The following is a 23308-nucleotide window of genomic DNA, read 5'->3' on the forward strand; positions in this document are numbered from 1 at the left end:
TGGCCGCCCAATAGTGTTCTGCATAGAATCTGTCACTTCCAGAGCTGGCAAATATATAGACAATTTTTTGCAGCCAATAATTGCCAAAACTCCTGCCTATCTTGTGTTTGTAACCCTAAAAAAAAAAAAAATAGATCCTGTTCCCATAAAGCGTAAATAACAGCACAGTGCTTGTGCTGTGTAATTTGGCCTCCTGTATAACCAAAAAAACCTGGCTGATCCTACCTGGTTCCGCCCTCCCCCATAAACTGACCTTTTGCTACAACGTAAAGTAGTGAATGTACAGCTTGTATAACAGTGTACATTTTCTGTCCCCTCAAAATAACTCAACACACAGCTATTAATGTCTAAACTGCTGGCAACAAAAGTGAGTATACCCCTAAGTGAAAATGTCCAAATTGGGCCCAAAGTGTCAATATTTTGTGTGGCCACCATTATTTTCCAGAACTGCCTTAACCCTCTCGGGCATGGAGTTCAGCAGAACTTCACAGGTTGCCACTGGAGTTCTCTTCCACTCCTCCATGACGACATCACGGAGCTGGTGGATGTTAGAGACCTTGCGCTCCTCCACCTTTCATTTAAGGATACCCCACAGATACTCAATAGGGTTTAGGTCTGGAGACATGCTTGGCCAGTTCATCACCTTTACCCTCAGCTTCTTTAGCAAGGCAGTGGTTGTCTTGGAGGTGTGTTTGGGGTCGTTATCATGTTGGAATACTGCCCTGCGGCCCAGTCTCCAAAGGGAGGGGATCATGCTCTGCTTCAATATGTCACAGTACATGTTGGTATTCATGGTTCCCTCAGTGAACTGTTGCTTCCCCAAGTGGCGACATGACACTCCCACCACCACACTTGACTGTAGGCAAGACACACCTGTCTTTGTACTCCTCTCTTGGTTGCCGGCACACACGCTTGACACCATCTGAACCGAATAAGATTATATTGGTCTCATCAGACCACAGGACATTCCATTAATCAATGTCCTTAGTCTGCTTGCAGGCTTTCTTGTGCATCATCTTTAGACGAGGCTTTCTTCTGAGACGACAGCCATGCAGACCAATTTGATGCAGCGTGCAGTGTATGGTCTGAGCACTGACAGGCTGACCCTCCACCCCTTCAACCTCTGCAGCAATGCTGGCAGCACTCATATGTCTATTTCCCAAAGACAGCCTCTGGATATGATGCTGAGCACGTGCAATCAACTTCTTTGGTCGACCATGGCTAGGCCTGTTTTGAGTGGAACCTGTCCTGTTAAACCGCTGTATGGTCTTGGCCACCATGCTGCAGCTCAGTTTCAGGGTTTTGGCAATCTTCTTATAGTCTAGGCCATCTTTATGTAGAGCAACAATTCTTTTTTTCAGATCCTCAGAGAGTTCTTTGCCATGAGGTGCCATGTTGAACATCCAGTGACCAGTATGAGAGAGTGAGAGCAATAACATCATATGTAACACACCTGCTCCCCATTCACATTCAGACCTTGTAACACTAATGAGTCACATGACACCAGTGAGGCAAAATAGCTAATTGGGCCCAATTTGGACATTTTCACTTAGGGGTGTACTCACTTTTATTGCCAGCAGTTTAGACATTAATGGCTGTGTGTTGAGTTATTTTGAGGGGACAGCAAATTTACACTGTTATACAAGCTGTACACATTAACTACTTTACATTGTAGCAAAGTGTCATTTCTTCAGTGTTTCCAATGCAATACTCCCAACACACATGTTCTTGCACAAACGGCTGTATTTTAAATTGGGTGCTGAAATGAACTTCCTACAGAAAACCGGTGTTGCCATGGGAGCCAATTTTACTACCAGTGTGGCCAGTTTATGGCCCACTGGGAGGAGACGGTTATCTTTGACACACCAAGGAAGGAGTTAATTTGTTGGCATCGCTACATAGACAACGCCTTATTTATCTGGAAAGGTCTGGTTGATACATTACTTGCATTCATGGAAGAATTTAGAGAAGGTCCAGCCTGGGTGAAAAAAACACTTACCTGTCCAGGGAGCCCACAATGTCAGCACCCCAGCCGATATTTGGATTGACTCCCGTGTGCTGCAGCCACCATTCCTGGTAAGGGAACCAGGCAGTGAACTGAGGAACCAGGCAGTGAACTGTGAAGTGAGGAAAAAGGAGGGGAGCTGAACTTCTGGGAGATTGGGCCGCGGCCTGTCTCCCGGAAGTGGGGAAGGGGACCTGTCAAAAACAGGTTCCCCCCTCCCTCCTGAAAGGTGCCAAATGTGACACCAGAGGCGGGGGATGTGTATAAGCAGAAGTTCCACTTTTGGGTGAAACTCCGCTTTAATTCAAATGAGTTGGGAATAAAATGAAATTACTGTATGAATATAGCCGCTCGGAAGTCAATTTTTTGGATTTAACTATAATGGGACAAAATTATGGTTTCAGCACAAAGAATTAAAAAAAAAAAAAAACACATAGGAATGGATACATTACACTGCAAAGCTGTCACCACCCTAGCTGGCTATTACATTGTTCTAGTACCAATTATTTTCTATGACAATCAGCGATTTGTGGAAAAGGGTTATCCTGAGAGCACTTTGCATAATACAATCCAACAAGTGACATCTATGGACAGGGGATAAATATTAGCACCTAGAAATAGGGGGGGGGGGGACTGAAGGAAGTTATGAATGTCCTTCTGTACTACCTATTCTAACCAGTACAAAGTGGTTAACAAACTACTTACTAGACATTGGGACATTTTACAAAATGATGAAGTCCTGGAACTGGTTCTTCCAGATCACCCTAAAGTCATTTTCAAAAAAGTATCAGGGTTAAGACATCCGATAGCCCTGAACGTTGTTGAACAACCGGTCAGACCTACATTTTTTGGGAATCTGAAAGGGTTCTTTCCCTGTCGCAGGTGTCCTGTGTGTAAATGTTGTGGGTCCAATTCTATTAGAACCCAAACATTTTCTTCCACTACTACAGGGAAAACATACAGGATAGACAGTTTCATAACATGTACCACAAAAAATGTAGTTTATCTGTTACAACGTAACTGTGGAATGCAGTACGTAGGAAGAACCAAAAGAGCCTTACATGTTAGAATAGAGGAATGTCTTGCAAATATTAAAAAATGGTTTCCTAAACTTTGTTTGTCTAGGCATTTTCCACTCAAACATGGAAAGGACCCATCTCAGGTAAAGGTTATAGGAATTTAGGCCTTTTCACCACACTAGTGGGGCAGCAATGTAGTTCACCATATATCCAGGCGTGAAACGCGCTGAATATATGAACTTGGATCCTATTGCCCACAGGGGTTGAACATTGAGAGGGATATAAACAGCTTTATTAGCAATAGCCAAATTAAATTAGACTATTAGTACTTTTCGAGCTGAAACATCTCTTCGGGTATTATGTCTTTTGATATTTATTATATAATGATGATTTATTGTATTCATTTTTTTTAAGTTGCTATTTAACTGATTGAACATCGATTTATCAATAATATTTATATAAGCCAATAACGGCCAGCAAGTTCCGCGCACCTGAACTTAATGTCCCACCACTGCGCTCATGTGAATATGTAATCCTCCTTAAAGCTGCCACTTGAATTAAAATTGAAATAAAACATATTTAAATGAAAAAATAGTGGCGCTGTGCTCACAAAATTATAGTGACAGCAAATCTACCTTTCAATACCACCACGTAATAGTGAAACTGTGAATTACTACTTAAGAATGTGTATCCTAAACATCAAATAATTGTGTATTGACAACACACATAGATAATAGAATATATATATAAGGTGTAGGATTTTAGGCAATTTTTGCCATTTATTGAGTTGTTAAAGGCTATTTACTAACAATAGCCTAATAATTAACTTGGTATGTGGATGTTATCTTCTAAGGACCCATATGGTTATAACATCTCATAGTGATTCTATTATTTAAAGAGTCTGGGAGTCCTATTGATTCTGTAGTGTTTGGTATAATACCAATTGGATATCTCCAGAATCAGTATATCCAAATTAGACTTTGAGTTTAGTGGCCGTTACAATTGTGTTTATTAACTTCGGGTATTAGTATTCAGCGTGGCTCCAATAGGGGTCGTCCCGTTTGAAATGTTAATCCACTTCTCATAGTCTTTTCTATACACTTTTTAATGATTTTAATTTTAAAGTATATTGAGAGTAACTGGATGTAACTCGTGAATTGTATTTTAATCATCTGTATTAATACCATTGCTGTTTGTTTTCAGCCATTAGATAGGGGCATGGCTCTGAAAATATGGCCGCCGTATATATAAACAATGAGCTACGGGAATATGGCTATGCGGTTCACGGTGGTTAGAGTATTAATTGTGGAAGCGATGCTGCCCTCTGGTGGCAGAAACCAAAACACGTAAAAGGAAGTAATGTGTACACCGATATCCCCGCTGCCTCACAGAAGCGTCTGTTATGACAAAACGTACCGCAGGCAAGGCAAAGGAAATAGCGGTGAGGCTAACACGGTGTAGGACGGATTGTGTTTTCCCATGCTTGTTTTAGCTTTGTTGCTGTAAGTATATTTTTAAATAAACTTCTGTTTAACTCACTGGATGTTGCGCAATGAGTTTTTCCTCTTCTCGTTGCCATGCTAATCCATTTGGTGTAATACAACTGAGGACAATTCTATGTGGTGCTTCCCGGTAATGCCAACTTAAGTGCGGTGGAAAAACGCTATGGTGGCATAAAAACCTGGAGTGAGAGGTGAAATTCACTAAGGTGATTATTGACCTTAATAGGTCTAATATCCTGGTAAGAGGCTATGTTTATTTGGAAAACAAAAAGTGTAGCGCTAATATATAAAAAGTGAAACCATAACAAATGTCAGAAAAAAAGGGGTAAAACCCAATAATCGATATTGAAAAAATTATAAGAATAAAAATAAATAAATATCAAATGCAATAGACCCAGTGACTGGTGATCAGCATCCAAACAAAACCCAAGTGAAAAAATAAATATAGATGTCAAGATGTGATAATGAGTCCCATATATATGAAAAACTTCATGTGGAAATCCTGACGGTGAGCAAAATGTAAACTTGAAGTGAAGAGATACCACCACCGAAAATAGGGAGGCTTACCAGAACGTTTGAACCCGAAAGAACATATGTTCAGTGGGTCAAACAGGCTTATGTTGTACGGACAACCAATGTAAACGTGGAATCCTCTGGAAACTCTAACAGGAACTCACGGCCGACCACAGAATGGTGTATCTCATAGAAGTAGTGACCCGATGTGCATGGACGGCAAGTGGATTTAAAAAGGGGAGAACAAAAAGGGCCACATAGCATGATTCCGTAAAATATGCAATAAAATGTATTTGAAAGTAGAAAAACTCACATTTGAGCAGATAAAATAGCGCTTTTGGTACATAAAATGACGGCAGTGGAGTCCTTCCCCATGGGTTAAATATGTTTATTTGACCTGAAGAGGTGAGCACTGAGTGTTTTTTTATCACTGGAGGATTAAAGGAGTCATTTTGGCACATTCTGGATTATCACCTTACGGACTTTTTCTGAACTAATTTTTCATACTTTATTATTATTTTCACTTTACGTTAATTATTAATGGAGGCATTTGTTTAACCACTTCCTGCCCACCTTATTGCAGAATGACAGCCAGAAAGTGGTTGTATTATCCTGACTGGGTGTCACATGACGCCCAGCAGGATAAGGCGCCAGCACGCGCCTGCGGGGGCACGCAGTACGGCGATTGGTGGTCTGGTGTGTCAGTATGACAGACCTTATCTCTGATCCTGGTAAAGAGCCTCTGATGCCCACTAGAGACACCCAGGGATGCCCACTAGAGCCCACCAGGGATGACAATCAGTGCCAATCAGTGCCCATTAGAAACGCCAATCTGTGCCCATCAGTGATGCCTGTCAGTGCCTCCTAAGCAGTGCTGCCTATCAGTACCACCCATCAGTGCCCTTTAGTGCTGCCTATCAGTGCCCATCAGTGCAGCCTATAAGTGCCCACCAGTGCCCCCATTAGTGCCCACCACTGCTGCATATCGGTGCCATATATCAGTGCCCATCAGTCCCACCTATCAGTGCCCATCAGTGCTGCGTATAAGTGCCTTATCATCAGTGTCCATCAGTGACACTTCATCAGTGCCGCCTCATCAGTGCCAGTCAGTGCAGCTTCATCAGTGCTAATCTTGTGAAGGAGAAAACTTACTTATTTACAAAGTCTTATAACAGAAATTAAGATCCTGTTACAGGAGCCTAGCATAGCCCAACTGGTTACTAAGGAGCGGGCCGGGATTTGTGAAAAAACAGCCTGGGGGTCCCAGGTCTACTTTATTTTTGGAAACCTTGCTTGCTTGGTCAAACATACTTGGATGTTTTTGCAAACTTTTCAGTCTCTCTGTGGGCTCATGGAGTCTTCTAGATTGTGCTACCAGTGACATCACAATGCCACCATGGAACTGCAATAAAAGACAAGACACCTTAACTGCATGATATCTCTATTTCTGTTTATTACACTGTAACTATCAAGTCAATTTGTGATCCAGGCTTACATACAGAGAAGGCAAAATATTGTCAAAATGAAAGCTTTCAGTGGATTACTAAAAATAAAACTTTTGAGAGCTTTAAAGCTCATTCTTTAGGCGTTATAACATATATATAATATATAAAGATGAAAATTACTATTTGATTAAGTCATATAATTGCAAATAGACAGTTTCAAGGCAACATGAGTCTACTGTAAACAAGCATCAATTGTGTTTAATTAATCATCAGTAAAAACATACCAGCCATCTGTGCCTTGACGAACAAAATAAAACTACTTCAATTATCAGTGGTGGCTGGTGCTCAAACTCTTTTGGGGGGGTGCAAACAAAACTGAAAAATTTTGCAAAGATACTGAAAAAAAACATCAATTGCAGCCTCACTGTTCCCATCAAATGCAGCCACTGTGCCATCAAATGCAGCCACTGTGCCCATCAAATGCATCGGCTCCTTTGTCCTCCATGCTTCCGCAATGCGTCTTTTCTTTCCTCCTGCTAGGCGTCCAAAAGGAGCGCCTGTCCTTTCAGCCAATCGGGTGATGGGTATCAGACCCGCGCTTCCTGATTGGCGGAGAGGCGGTTCAGTGTTAGAAAAGCAAATATTCATTTGCTTTTCTAACACACCTGGGTGGGCTCCAAGCGCAATGCTCTGCGCTCCAAGTCCACCCTATTTTGAAGCCTACTAGAGTCTATGGCTTAAATCAGGTGCTTCAAAAAAACACCCCGGCCGCTGTAATTCAGGCGCCCGGCATCCTAAAAGGGGCTGGATGCCTGAATAGGGGCTGGCGCGATAGAGGGGGCGGCGCCCGTGTGCCCTTAATGGATGGGCCACCACTGATAATTATAATAATAAAAACAAATGAAACTACTACATTATTACTCTGCTGATACTCATTAAAAAAAGAAATTCCAATACAGAATATAGGAATTAATATAAAATGTATTCATCATGATTTACAGTATATCCCTAGACAAACCTTTTAATGGTTTTACCTAGAGCAGTGAAGGTTTAGAATCTCTACAGTTTTTTTTCCTATCTGGGAGATTTAACTTCTTTTTCTGTGTACTCGACATGAAATAAGAGGAAATCCTATGTTAGTTGTCTCTTAAGCAGCTGCCCTCAGTGGAAGATTAGTTCTTTATTCCCATTCCAGTAACAACTGTAGCTATTTTGATTTTTCATCCTTTTTAAAGTTCCAATTTATGAAGAGGGTGAATCTCCCCAGAAAGGGCACAGAAAGCAATAAATACCAGAGAAAGAGAAAAGGGCTAGAGCTCCACATTGAAGAACTGAAGTCCAAAATCAAGTTTATTCCAATAAAAGTTCTGTAGAGTATGTACAAATATCTACTGCATATATATTGGTGGTTCAAAAGTGCCCCCTTCATTAGGGCTTGAGAATGAATGGAAGGTCCTAAGCCAGCCATGTATTGATCTAAATATCCAACACATGTTGGTGGTTCAAAGGTGCCACCTTCATTAGGGCTTGAAAATGAATGGAAAGTCTTAAAGTGGGAGTAAACTCCCTTGGTTGACTTTTACCTATAGGTAAGCCTATAGTAAGGCTTACCCACAAGTACAATAAATCTCTCCTAAACATGCACCGTTTAGGAAATATCTACTTGTGAAGCCGCTGGTGACGTCATCGGAATATGCATTCTGAAGGAATGGCATACCCATGCCATTCCTTCTGCATCCTGTGCCATAATTAGCGGCTCCCGTGACAACATTGTGGCTCGTCCAATCAAAGGACTGGAGCCCGCCAAACCCAGAAGGAAGACCGGGTGAAGATGGAAGCCCTGTCAGCAATGCATACTAGCACAATATAACATCGCCCTGCAGGTTTTTGTTTTTGTTTTTTTTTTTAAAGCTGGTGGTTTACTACAATTTTAAGTCGGCTAAGCATGGATCGAAATTCAGCCAGTTCAACAGGGACTGGACAAATTTTGATCTATATATTGGCAGACTTGTTGTACAACCAGCCTTGTGTTCAACCAGCCTGCTGGAAATTTTTATTTTGATCAGCCCCACCAGCTATAGCCTGTGGCGCTGATGTGTGTATTCTGATGGTGGGGAAATCTCCCCGGTTTGAGAATATAAAGGTTCAGTGGGAGGAATTCCCCCATCCACATACACAATCGAGGCATTTTCTTTCGCTCAACCCACTGGGCTTCATGGGCTGCCTTAATTCTTGGACTTGGGTTATTAAAGGTAACAGTATTGCCAATACTCAGAAGCAACAGCTGATGGTTGCATTGGCTAATTAAACAGATTCTACTTTCATTGGAATAAAATTGTTTTTTAAAGCTCCAGCTCTTCAGAGTGGAACTATAGTCCTCATTTCTTCCTCCAGTCACAGCCCAATGAAGTCTTTAATGTAGTAGGGCAGACAGCTAAGTGTCACCATACCATCAGGAGATAAAGCTTGGATTTCCAGTGCCAGTTATTTACCCTTCCAGCAACCAAAACCAGACCGGGGTTCTAACTTTTCTTTATTCTATCCAACATTGAAATGACAAAGTTTTGGCTAGAAATACACTTCAAAAAAGATTAAGGGAAAATACAGAAGTAGTTGATGTAGAAGGTATACAAATAAATATCTTCCTATGGAATAAATTACATTCCTAGGGTGATAGGTGATCTACAGACAAAAAGCTAATTGTACAAATAAAATACATATATGGGAGTTGTTTGGCTTGCCAAAAGATTTGTGATGATACTGAGTGGCTCAAAAATCATTGAATCAGGTTGTCAATTAGGCAACTAACATTTTCACCACTACAGACACTGCAAGACAGGTATTGTTGTTTTTCAGTTTGTAGAGAAACATGTTATTTTACCTTTTCATACTGGGGCCCAACCCATGGTGGGTTGTTGGAACATTTCATGTTATCACCTAACCTGGCCTAAAGAACTGAGAGGCTGGAAAAAAAAAACAATCAGTGGCAGGTGGGTTATTCAAGGGGGTGTCTTTGCTGTACTTTCTATCTAAACTAAAAATACTATTTTCCTAATTTATTAGTCAGTTGTCTTGATATTGTTCAAATCTTTTTTAAGCTGTAAAGAGCTTTTTCTTTGGTTATTAGCCCCCACTGGCTGGGCAGTACAGCTGGCTCAGTGCCGTACTCCTTTGCAAACTCCTCATTAAACATCACAAAAATGAACTTCCAGTAGTCTGTTGCCCCAGTGGAAGTGTCAGGTTTTATCTCCCAATCTGGGTAAAGTTCTTTGTACTTCTTATATTCGTGAAATTTCCACTCTGTATCTGAATTTTTGAATTTGTCCCCAGAAGCTACAGAAGTGGTGCAGATCCCCGTGGCCAGTGTGTTTGTTTTGATCATTTTTAATCTTCCCAATCCCTCTGGTCTGTGGATAGAAGCAGAGTGTTTTTGATGATTTATGCCTCCGTCCTCACAGGGGGCTTTACAGAATGGGCACTGCTTCCTGCAACCAATCACCTTCCTGAGCAGTTCCTCCTGAGGCTTCAAGGTGACCGATTCAAGTATACACTCAATTCTTATGGACTGCAAGTTTGACAAAATATTTTCTTTCCTTTCCTTTAGCAATGACTTGATGTATGATGAGAACTCTCCAACAATTGCTTTGCTGTGGAATGTGATGAACTTCAATCCCTTCTTGTTAATTACTAATTCTCTCTTTAGCATCTCATAAACATTGTCTAAATATTTGCCTATATCTTCACTCTGGAGACACCTTTCATCACTAAGAACAACTGTGATCTTTTTCTCAATGGAATTTAAAATTTCCTCTTCGAATTTTCTGAGAGTCGATGAATTTTGGTATTTGTCTGAGATGTACTGAAGTATCCAGTCAGCTAAAAATTGTTCGTATGAGTGAATGTAGCGGAGATATTTCTTAAATGACATTTCTTTGAGGAGACTCTGCAGGACAGTAAACTGAAAACATGTTCTGCTGGTGAAGACCTCCTTGTCAGAACTTCTTAGAATATCATCAACAATTTTTCCACCAAGCTGTTCAAAAATGTACACAAAAATAGCCGGCTCCAGATAGCTCTCACAGAAGACCTTGGCTCTGCTCTGACATTCATCTTTTTCTCGGAAAATGTTCTGAAACATTAAAAAATACAGAGGCTTCAGTTTATTCAGATAGGTTTTAGGGTCGTTCTCTTCTATGAATTTTTCATGCATCTTTTCAAAACTTTGTGCAGCTTTTGCTAAAATGAAATGCTTGATATCCAGCTCAAATATTGTGGTGAAGTTGAGCTTTTCACTGTTTGTGTTAAAGTGTTCATTGATCATGTGCAGTAAATCCTTACAGTACATATCTGTATAATCTTCAGAGCTGTTAACCTTTTCTGTCACATATTTATTGCACCATTCAGTTAGTGAATGTGCAAAATCTTCTAAAGATTTATAGTGTTCTTGATCAGAAAGTGGCACACCATGTATTTTTGGGGTCTGTGACAAATCAATGTACTTTTTGTCTTGTATTTCAAACATGACTGCATACTTTTCGAAATTGTTAATCTGACACAATTTTTCTTGTAAAGCAGATCCTTTATTTGTCATGTCCTTTCTGAGTTCCTGAAACATTTCTCTGCTTACGTTGCGTCTCTTTATTTTCTCAAAATGCGAATCTGAGAGTGTATTTTCCCACATTGTGTTAAATTTCTTCTGTAATTCTTCATCATTGAGTTCCCCCTTCTGACTTTTGATTTGTAGAAGCTCTGTGATTTTATCTTCAATCACATTCTGGTATCTATTTTGAATGTCCTCAATCTTAGACTTTCCCTTCTGAATATTAAAGGCCTCTTCAAGCTTATTAAGTGCATTTATTTGGTGACTTTTTATTAGAACAGATATATTTTTTACAAATACTTCTCTGTATTCTTCTATTAATTTATTTTCAGTTTTATTCTCATAATAATGTTCTAGCAATTCCACCATTTTATTGAATTCTTCAGCCAAAATGTTTTCAAGTTCTTGTGTGTACTGGTCATATGTATCGTCATCGAGAGTGTCTGCAGAGTGATTTTTAATATCATTTTTTATGCTGGTCACCACATTATTGACCTTTTTGCTCAGTTGCCATTCCCACTGAGAAAATTCACTGCAAAGTTTGTTGTAGGCATCCGCTACTAAGCTGTTTTTGAAACTAAATATAAATTTCTCATGCTTAACGGCCTTCCACAAATTTTCCATCCAGACTATGAATTCTCGAATGTTGAGTGCTTTGACGGTAGATTTTTGGGTTTTCATGAATTGAAATAAAAACGTTTTCAATTCATAAACATGTTCACTGTAGCCAATATTTACTGAAGCCATAGGGGGCACTCCTTGAAATAATGCTGGAATGTACCAGTTGTGATTTTCAAAGTCATAATCCATGACATCACCAAAAATCACTTTACTGGTCTTCTTTTCCATTTTTGCTGCCAGTTCTGTCATTTTGTCCAGTAGATCCAGAAGTTTCTTCCTGTCTCTCATATTCTTATCATGTGCAGACACATCACTGACATTATGATGTACAAACTGGCAGTTGGGTTTCTTTCCTACTTCTCTCATTCGAAGAAAAGCATGGACCACAATATGTAAAATATCCTTCATATCTGTGGTGGTTTCCATGGCCATATTGATGATGGTGATATCACTCAAACCAACCACTAATGTGGCCAGTTCATTGTCATGTTCATAACTGTCCTCCAAAGAGGCCAACTCAGGAGCTTTCAAACCTTCTGTGTCAATCACCAGGATGAAGTCACAGCCCAGCTGTTCCTGGAGGTTCTCTTTCACTTTTAGGAGAGTCATGAAGGCTCCTCTTGTACATCTTCCACTGGCCACTGGGAACTGCAGACCAAACATGGTGTTGAGAAGGGTGGACTTCCCTGTACTCTGCACTCCCAGTATAGATATTACTCTCATTTTACATTGTCCTCCTGTCTTGTTGTCCAGCTCAGTCAGAATATCAGTTATCCATTGTATAGGAATGTTGGAGGCATCGCCATCAATCAGCTCTAACGGAAACCCATCCAACAGAAGATCAGCTGCTATTCCTGGAAGCTCCATAAATTCTCTCTTTTCTTCTCTAGCACTGTTATATCTACTTACATAACACTCAGCCTCATAAATCTGCCCTATCTCCCGAATGAAGTGTTCAGTTCCTAAACAGCTGTGGGAGGTACTTTGATCTAACTGCTTAAGTTCTTCTCTGTTTCGCCCATTATATTTCTTGTATTTTTCTTGCAACAGCAAAAGATTGTTTCTAGTAATTGAATCTAGCAGACGTTTTACCCATTTTAAAAAGATCTGTCTTTCTTTCTGAGTCAAATGAGTTATTGCATTTATAAATAAAAGTATGTTACCTGGCAGGTGTTGCTTATTTTGTGTGGTGCGTATTGAAAGGCATTGCTGTTCCAGTTCAGAAAGATATTCTTGTGTATCTTTACCTCCTTGCCTTTTCATTCTGCACAGCTCTTTTTCAGTTTCTGACAGTTTTTTCCACAGATCTCCTTGTAGTATCAATGTTTTCTTCCTAAATTCTTCTACATTTTCTATTTCAGCAGTAATATTACGTGCATACTTTTTTGCTCTCTGACATTCAAGAAATTCTTCATCTGCTAGGATGGCAAAGCCATGAGTTTCTTTACCCACATGCTGCAATAGTATCCGTTTATTGTTATGTAGGATACTAATGCATTTTTGTATTCGCGTCACAAATTCTACATTATTACCTGTTTGTGCATTGACTATGATGTTTGTTTTATATAAGTTCAATATTGGCATTAGTTTTCTTAGATATTGCAGTGTCTCAATTTTAATTTCTTTACCAGAACCGGGAGTAACAATGAAGTAATACTGGGTACCAGGGTTACTGCAAGATGATAACAGTCTGAATTCCCTTTCAGAAATATTCTCAATAAATATAAATACAGCTGAGGAAATTTGAGCTAGAAACATAAACTGGTCACAGTTGGTCTCCAGGTCTCCTCGAAGGTTGGTTACAGCGATGGGATCTGGGAAGACATCAGATTTACCGCAGGGAAAATACCAGGACATTTCCACAAGGCCATCAGATATTTTCCTCTCAATGTTTCCTCCCTCCATATCATGGTGAATGAAGAAGTTGTTATGTTGCTGAACTGGATTAAGAACTGTGTTCAGGATTTTAGATTTAGATAATTTGCTTTCCCCCAGCCTGGCAAAAGAGAAGATTGACATGGGTATGTTGACCACATTTTCTTCTCTGAACCCTTTATTGTCAGCTAGTAAATTAGGTTTCCATCTCTTCACTATATCTCTCATTGCCCCCAGCATGAGGGTGCATTGTGACCCATCATCAGCAGGAAGTAGCAGGGGGACAGCAAACTGGCACATGGACAATTTGTTTACAATCTCTCCTTGAACAAAGCTGTCTGAACAATGGAGAAGTGCACATAGGACATCCAGAGGGTGAATAGAACGGGAATAATGTTTAACTGTATTTTTAAAAATTTCAAGCAGGTCATCATCTTCATTCGACCCTACACATAACAATTCATTTTCAATTAAAGTGTTTCTTGCAGTTATATTCAAAGCCATTAACTTCCGTAGAAAATGCCAGGGAAGGTCTTCTATCTTTTTAGGCTTGTTATTCTCTAGACTTTCTGGTCCAATAGCAAGGATATCACTCAATGTTAATTTCTCATCGCTTTTCAAATTCAACTGTGTTAAAAGATCTAAGAAGGTCTTTCTTCTGTCTGAAAAAACATAAGAATACAGTCAGTGTTCAATGAAAATTAAAAAGTTACACATTTAAATTAAATTAAAATAAAAAAATTAAAATTAAATTAAAATTAAAAGTTACAAATTAAAATGTAAAAATTACAAAGGTGTTTCCTAATAAATGTACAAATCATCATTATTATTATTATTATTATTATTATTATTATTATTATTTTTCAGGATTTGCAGTTAGGTCCATATATATTTGGACACAGGCACAAATTTAGTTTTTTTTTTCAGGTATTCCTGAACATATTCAAGCTGTATGGGATATGGGCTGAAAGTGCACCCTCTCAGGTTTAATTTGAGAGTATGAACATCCAAATCAGAGGAAGGGTTTAGGAATTATAACTCTTAAGAATAACCACCCCCCAACTTTTTTCAAGGGGCCAAAAGTAACTGGACTCCTTCATTATTTGATTCTAAGTGTGGAATTTGCATTTGGAATCTATTGCTGTGAACCTACATCATGCGTTCAAAGGAGCTGTCCAGTCATGAAAGTGAAACAGGCCATTGTAAGGCTTCAAAAATGAAACAAATTCATCAGAGAGATAGGGTCAGAAACCATGAATCAGACTGAGACAGAAGTACAGTTAAATCACACTTGTTTAATAATAATAATAAAAAAAGATAAACAGAGTAAACGTAGTGAAAACATAGCCATTAGTTCAGGAACCGGAACGGAGAATCAGACAAGCCAAAACGTCAGAGAGCCAGAGATGAGCGTAGAAGAACAGCAAGCAGGATCTGGAGCCAGAAGGAATTCTTTAACAGGAACACAGGAGAGCGTCTCTAGAGATGTGACCAAGGTGAAGGCAGAGATCATCTGGACTGGACAGCTTAAGTAGGCAGGACTGAAGAGCAGGATATCATCAACAGGTGAGTCACTGTGGAGAGATAGTAGCTGGCAATTAGCCGACAGCTGAACGGCCAGCTTTGAGAAGGAAGGGCTGAGCCCAGCCCTGACAGATAGCAGCAACATAAGTAGTGGACAAATCAACAGTTTGGTACATTCTGAGGAAAGAAGAATGCACTGGTGAGCTCAGCAACATAAAAAGGCCTGGACGTTCAGGTAGAGAGCAGGAGATCTTGGGAGGAGTGGAGATGATGGTTTGGGTGATATATTGAGACAGGATTGGTGATGTAACCTGGGGCAGAGTTGTAATTGGCTTTATATGTTGTTGTTAGCATTTGAATTTTATTTTTTGGACAATCGGAAGCCAGTGGAAGCATTGGCAGAGAGGGGAGGCAGGCACTGAGCACTGAGTAAGGTAGATAAGTATGACAGCAGCATTTATAACAAGGGAGTGATTAAAGGGGTTGTAAACCTTTGTGTTTTTTCACCTTAATGCATTCTATGCATTAAGGTGGAAAAACCTCTGTCAGGACCGCCCCCCCAGCCCCCGTTTTACTTACCTGAGCCCCGTAATTCCCTCCGCGGAGACACGCTTTCCCTCTCTGCACAGGGTCCTGGCTCTTGATTGGATAGATTGATAGCAGTGCAGCCACTGGCTCCTGCTGCTGTCAATCAAATCCAATGACGCAGGCACTGGGGGGCAGGGCCGAGTCCGGCATTCGTGTCTATGGACACAAATGCTGGACTCGGGAGCGTGCCCGCTCCCGAGTCCACTTCTCCTAGGGGTTTATCTGATGCGGGGAGGAGCCACGAGAGCCACTGAGAGACCCCAGAAGAGGATGATCGGGGCCACTCTGTACAAAACGAGCTGCACAGTGGAGGTAAGTATGACATGTTTGTTATTTAAACAAAAAACACAAAGGTTTACAATCACTTTAGGTTGCTTAGTTGGTTTTATTGGTTAAAAAGGGGCAAATTTTAGAGATGTTTTGTAGCTGAAGTACCCCGGCATAAGTGGGAGGGACTGATAATATATTATTGATCGTGATGGAAAAATCCAGGAGGAGGCATGGGTGGGTTGAATATCACAAGATCGGTTTTAGAAAGATTTAGTTTGAGGAAGTTGTGTGACATCCATGCTGATATGTCAGTTAGTACGTTAGTAATGCAAGAAGAAACTAACGAAGTGAGGAGTATAGAGATAGATTTGGGTGTCATCAGCATAGAGATGGTATTGGAAGCCATGGGAGGTTATCAAGTGACCAAAAGAGGAGGTGTAGATAAAGAAGAGAAGGGGTCCAAGGCCAGAGCCTTGAGAAACCTCTACAGAAAAAGGAAGTGGGGAGAAGGAGACAGAGTGGTTGGCAACACTGATGGAATGCTGTGAGAACCAGGAATTAGCAGAGTCTTGGAAGCCAAGGGAGTGGAGTTTATTGAGGAGGAGCAGGTGGTAACAGTATCAAAGGCAGCAGAGAGGTCTAGTAGTAAGAGTATGAAGTAGTGGCCATTGGTTTTATCAGTTAGTAAATCATTAGTAAGTTTTAGTAGGGCAGTTTCTGTGGAGTGCTGCAAGAGAAAGCAGGACAGTAAGGGGTCAAGAAGGTTGTTGTCAGTGAAGTGAAGCTCACATGGTTGTAGACTTATGCCCCGTACACACGGTCGGACTTTGTTCGGACATTCCGACAACAAAATCCATGGATTTTTTCAGACGGATGTTGGCTCAAACTTGTCTTGCATACACACGGTCACACAAAGTTGTTGGAAAATCCAATCGTTCTGAACGCGGTGACGTAAAACACGTACATCGGGACTATAAACGGGGCAGTGACCAATGGCTTTCATCTCTTTATTTTTTCTGAGCATGCGTGGCACTTTGTCCGTCGGATTTGTGTACACACGATCGGAATTTCCGACAACGGATTTTGTTGTCGGAAAATTTTATATCCTGCTCTCAAACTTTGCGTGTCGGAAAATCCGATGGAAAATGTGTGATGGAGCCCACACACGGTCGGAATTTCCGACAACAAGGTCCTATCACACATTTTCAGTCGGAAAATCCGACCGTGTGTACGGGGCATAAGTTTTCTACAAGTTTAGAGGTAAATGGAAGCAAGGAGATGGGGCTTAAGTTGTTCAGGTTGGTGGGATTCAGTGAGGGCTTTTTATGTATGGGGGAGGCCAGTGCGTTCTTTATACTAAACACTAAAGCCTCATTCACACAGGCGTTGATAGCCATTCACCATGAATGGACTATTTGTTTACTATATGTATCTCTAGGTACTTTACGCAGGCCGCCCATTGGGGCACAGCGCCTGCACGATCACAGCCGTTCATCCTAGTGTGACAGGTCTGCTGTTAAGCGGCCATGAACGATTGTGTAAATGAGGCCTAACAAATATAGGAAAATCTGAGAAAATCTATTTATTGGCAGTTTGGCATTAATTGGTCGCATTACAATTTTAGTATACAATCTTAATTCAACTCCCTTTGGGTCTACCAGAAACTATTCAGTGTAAGCCCCTGCCTATATACAGTGCCTTGAAAAAGTATTCATACCCCCTGAAATTTCCCACATTTTGTCATGTTACAACCAAAAATGTAAATGTATTTTATTTTGATTTCATGTGATAGACCAACACAAAGTGGCGCATAATTTTGAAGTGGAAGGAAAATAATAAATGGGTTTCAAATTTTTTTATCAATAAATACGTGAAAATTGTGGTGTGCATTTGTATTCAGCCTCCCCCCCCCGAGGCAATACTTTGTAGAATCATCTTTTGCTGCAATTACAGCTGCAAGTCTTTTTGGGGATGTCTCTACCAGCTTTGCACATCTAGAGAGGGACATTTTTTCTTCTTTGCAAAATATCTCAAGGTCTGTCAAGTTGGATGGAGAGCGTCTGTGAACAGCAATTTTCCAGTCTTGCCACAGATTCTCAATTGGATTCAGGTCTGGACTTTGACTGGGCCATTCTAACTCATAAATATGGTTTGATCTAAACCATTCCATTGTAGCTCTGGCTGTATGTTTGGGGTCGTTGTCCTGCTGGAAGGTGAACCTCCTCCCCAGTCTCAAGTCCTTTGCAGACTCTAACAGGTTTTCTTATAAGATTGCCCTGTATTTGGCTCCATCCATCTTCCCATCAACTCTGACCAGCTTCCCTGTCCCTGCTGAAGAAAAGCATCCCCACAACATGATGCTGCCACCATCATGTTTCATGGTATGTTCAGGGTGATGTGCAGTGTTAGTTTTCCCCCACACATAGCATTTTGCTTTTTGGCCAAAAAGTTCCATTTTGATCTCATCCGACCAGAGCACCTTCTTCCACATGTTTGCTGTGTCCCCCACATGGCTTCTCATAAACTGCAAACAGGACTTCTTATGGCTTTCTTTCAGCAATGACTTTCTTCTGTTCACTCTTCCATAAAGGGCAGATTTGTGGAGAGCACGGCTAATAGTTGTCCTGTGGACAGGATCTCCCACCTGAGCTGTGGATCTCTGCAGCTCCTCCAGAGTTACCATGAGCCTCTTGGCTGCTTCTCTGATGAATTTTCTCCTTGCCCGGCCTGTCAGTTTAGGTGGACGGCCATGTCTTGGTAGGTTTGCAGTTGTGCCAAACTCTTTCCTATTTCGTAATATGGTTTGAACAGAGCTCTGTGAGATGTTCAAAGCTTGGGATACTTTGTTATAACCAAACCCTGCTTTAAACTTCTCCACAACTTTATCCCTAATCTGTCTGGTGTGTTCCTTGGCCTTCATGATGCTGTTTGTTTAATAGGGTTCTCTAACAAACCTCTGAGGGCTGGCCTCTATTTACTAATCAGGTGACTTCTAAAGGCAATTGGTTCCACTAGATTTTAGTTATGGGTATGTGCACGTCACACTTTTCAAATATTTATTTGTAAAAAAAATTGAAAACCATTTATCATTTTCCTTCCACTTCACAATTATGTGCCACTTTGTGTTGGTCTATCACATAAAATCCCAATAAAATACATTTACCTTTTTGGTTGTAACATGACAAAATGTGGAAAATTTCAAGGGGTGTGAATACTTTTTCAAGGCACTGTATATACCAGGAGTGGGCAACTTTAAAGAGGTGAAGATCTACCTGAACAACATGGGAGAAGTCAAAGATCACCGGGCACAGTGTCACCTCCTCACACCTGATTTCAACCTCTAATTGCTGTACTACCATGTCACAATCACGTGTACTGCATGGCAATCATGGGTTTAAATCAGGTGGTGAGGAGGCAACATATCGCTGCCTGTCAAACACACTTGGATCGCTTTTCAGGGGAGAAGCAGTGCTGCTGCACTTATGACTGCAGACTGCTTTTCTGCAGCAAAGAATAACATTTTCCGAACCGATTTTGGGGGCCCCATATCTCGGGACCACTTGGTGCTAGGAACCCCACATTTGGTGTGCAAACCCAGTGGAATGAGCACTACAACATCCAGCTGGGGTTCCTAGCACCAAGTGGCCCCGAGATACGGGGCCCCAAAGTCGGTTCAGAAAATGTCATTCTTTGCTGCAGAAAAGTGCTTGACTCGAGTATAAGCCGAGGGGGGAACTTTCAGCACAAAAAAATGTGCTGAAAAACTCGGCTTATACTCGAATATATACAGTAAATCTTTCAGGAGAGGTTGAACAACGTCCCGTGTACATGAAGCCTTACTGCCACTGCAGACACTTTACTGGGTCAATAAGAACAGGAACAGTTGTAGCTCTTTCCTCCAAAGATCTAATACGTGTTATGAGGCTGGACAAGTTTGGGGGATTGTTGAAAAAAAAATGTCAGCTATCAGAAGCTGTAAGCATCATGGGTGTCAGGTAGCCATTACTGTTATACCCATTGGAGGCGGGGCAAAGAAAAGTATATTTTTGTCCCATTACCAATAAATTTACCATTATAATGTTATTATTAGCTATAAAAAGCTTTTATGGTCATCACTCTGTATTTCATAACCTGAGCTACTGTATGTATGCGTTCTACTGCCAATTCACATGATCCAAGCCCTTTATCCCTTTCCAGATGGAACAAAACTCACGTTCTCCCACCTCAGTATAGGTACATTTTTAATAAGATATGGGTATGTTGCCTTGCAATATAGAACAAGCCTACAAGACTGAACATCACATCCCCATACCTTACTGACCTTCCATGGCCTGCGTCTTAGAAACAGTGGTGAAGGGTTGGAGCCTCTGTTCGGTATTTATTGCACTCAGTATTGGAGGTGACATAGATGTCCTTCACTTCATGACCCAGTGACCCCTGTCTTTGGGGACAGGAAGTGGGGGGGGAATTTCCCCAAAAGGTGCCTATTACAGATTTCATGTCTGTTGAAAAATAGCTTTTGCCATTGTGGCCTAACACATGTGGAATAGAATGTTTGCCTTTGCCATTCATTGGCCAACACAAGCAGATAAAAGCATAAAAAAAAACATGGGTTTAGTTAACCGCTTCAGCCCCGTAAGATTTTACCCCCTTCCTGACCAGAGCACTTTTTTGCCATACGGCACTGCGTCGCTTTAACTGACAATTGCGCGGTCGTGTGACGTTGCACCCAAACAAAATTGACATCATTTTTTTTCCCCACAAATAGAGTTTTCTTTTGGTGGTATTTGATCACCTCTGCAGTTTTTATTTTTTGCGCTACAAACAAAAAAAGAGCGATAATTTTGAAAAAAAAACGCATTATTTTTTACTTTTTGCTATAATAAATATCCCCAAATAATATATAAAAAAATAATTTTTTTCCTCAGTTTAGGACGATAAGTATTCTTCTACAAATTTTTGGTAAAAAAAATCGCAATAAGCGTATATTGATTGGTTTGCGCAAAAGTTATAGCGTCTACAAAATAGGGGATAGTTTATGGCATTTATATTATACATTTTTTTTTTAATTAGTAATGGCGGCGATCTGCGATTTTTATCGGGACTGCGACATTATAGCGGACACATCGGACATTTTTGACACTATTTTTGGACCATTGTCATTTATACAGCGATCAGTGCTATAAAAATGCACTGATTACTGTGTAAATGACACTGGCAGTGAAGGGGTTAACCACTAGGGGGCGATGAAGGGGTTAAGTGTGTCCTAGGGAGTGATTCCAACTGTGGGGGGGATGAGCTTCAACTCACATGACAGCGATCACTGCTCCCGATGACAGGGAGCAGTGATCTCTGTCATGACACAAGCCAGAACGGGGAAATGCCTTGTTTACATAGGCACTTCCCTGTTCTGAGGCTCTGTGACACGATCGCCGGGAGACCGGAGGACATCGAGTCCGCCAGTCCCGCGGGCATGGCAAGCGCCCGCTGTCCCCGGCTCTTAAAGGCTCTTAAAGGGGACATACAGGTACGCCCATTTGCCCACCACTGCCATTGTGCCGACGTATATCGGCGTGCAGCAGTCGGCAACTGGTTAATCAAAGACATTCACATGCAGCATTTTCATTACCATGGATTATTTCCTTTTTAAATTCACAGTCATTATAACTCAGACTAAATGATTTGATCGGGGTAGATGAACTATACAGTCCTGGTTAATTCAGGACCTATAACATATAAACAGACACTTTTATAATTTCAGTAGCCACAAATTACTCACAGTCATTTATGTATTGTGATAAGCCGGTCAGTTCAGGATAACTTGGTGTCATTTTCTTTAAATTCATGAGAAATTCTCCACAGGCCTCTTCTCCTTTGTCCCATAGAATGTGTAGCAACATTTCAGTCCTGTCTTTTGGGGTCTTTGCTGCATCCAGAATTTTTCGGTCCTCCTGAGTGATGGAGTGCAAGTCCTTATATAACCAGCTCGCACCTTTTTCCAGTATTTCTGGTAATTTCCCCCTCAATTCATCAATGATTGATAACGCCGATCTGTCTGTAGCCATGGCTATCATAGAAGCCTGTAAAAAATAGAACGATAATATTACAAAATGTGTAAAAAGTTCTTTATTTTGTATTTTTTTTTACATTTTTGTTTTGTTCAAATCAGTGGCGTATCATTCATCCTGCAAGTGTGTGCCGGTAACACGGGCCCCGAGAGAAGGGGGCCCACCCTGCCCTGTTACACACTGCCCACTGGAAGTAATCCAATCCCCTGCAGCACCACCAATGCCTCCCAGCTGCCAGCTCCTCCTCCTCCCTTCTCCCAGGGCTGCAAAGAAGCCACAGGGGGATTTAACTGTCTAAATAAATCCCTCCCCACCCTGCCCCCCCCTTGTACTGGCACACCTGTGCATCCCATTTTCACGTAAACACAGCCCCCTCATGGGTGTATTCTTTAGTATGCCCCCTGTGAATGAAGCCTTAGTAGGAATGTAACAGGAATTTTGTAAGTTATGTTGCGCTTATGTGTGTTAATAAGCATTTTAAAGTATTCTTAGTGAAAAATCAACTATGGTGGGGATTGTACTGGGAGTCAGTCTGTCCCCCCGGTGCAATCCCCTCAGGTCAGTCAGACTGACCTGGGGGGATTGTACTGGGACAGACTGATTTGGGGAGATTATACTGGGGACAGATTGACCTGGGGGATTATACTGGGGGACAGACTGACCAGGAGGGGATTATACTGGGGGACAGATTGCATTTGGACTCAACCTGAAGATCTGTTGTGTGCTGGCAAATATTTTATAATATAGCGGGGGGGTGCAGACTAACCTGTAGGAAATTATAATGGGGCCCGAGTGACCTAGGGGGGAAGGATTATACTGGTGGACAGACTGACCTAGAGGGGATTATACTGGTGGACAGATTGACCTTGGGGGGATGACTGTACTAAGAGACAGACTGATCTGGGGGGGGATTATACTGGGAACAAATTAACCTGGAGAGGATTATACTAGACTACAGACTAACCTGGAGGGCATTATTTTGAGGGACAGATTGCCTATGGGGAGGAGGACTGTACTGGGGGACAGACTGATCTGGAGGGGATTATACTGGTAGAACAAATTGACCTGGAGGGGGAGGGTTTTACTGGGGGGGCAGACTGATCTGGAGGATTGTACTGGGGGACAGATTGACCTGGGGGATTATACTGGGGTACAGATTGACCTGGGGGGATTATACTGGGGGACAGATTGACCTGGAGGGGGGGAAGAGGATTATACTGGGGGACAGACTGCCCTGGAGGGGGGAAAAGGATTATACTGGGGGACAGACTGACCTGG

At 41.3% G+C, this 23308-nt stretch overlaps 1 protein-coding gene across 2 annotated transcripts in view; it reads right to left on the reverse strand.

Moving 5' to 3' along the window:
* Positions 1-6489: 6489 nt before the first annotated feature.
* LOC141148337 (up-regulator of cell proliferation-like) overlaps positions 6490-23308 on the reverse strand; it is a 28579-nt gene continuing 11760 nt past the window's right edge. The window contains exons 2-3 of one of the 2 annotated variants that reach the window (XM_073635719.1): positions 21742-22042; positions 6490-14242 (exon numbers count right to left, since the gene is read on the reverse strand). In XM_073635719.1, coding sequence (XP_073491820.1) covers positions 9567-14242; positions 21742-22036 — 4971 coding nt within the window. In that variant the 5' untranslated portion in view covers positions 22037-22042 and the 3' untranslated portion in view covers positions 6490-9566. Of the gene's footprint in view, positions 14243-21741; positions 22313-23308 lie in introns of those variants that run through there. The other variant, XM_073635720.1, reaches the window with a different exon arrangement.

The sequence above is a fragment of the Aquarana catesbeiana genome, linkage group LG06, assembly GCF_042186555.1.
Source record: "Aquarana catesbeiana isolate 2022-GZ linkage group LG06, ASM4218655v1, whole genome shotgun sequence".
Taxonomy (NCBI): Eukaryota; Metazoa; Chordata; class Amphibia; order Anura; family Ranidae; genus Aquarana; species Aquarana catesbeiana.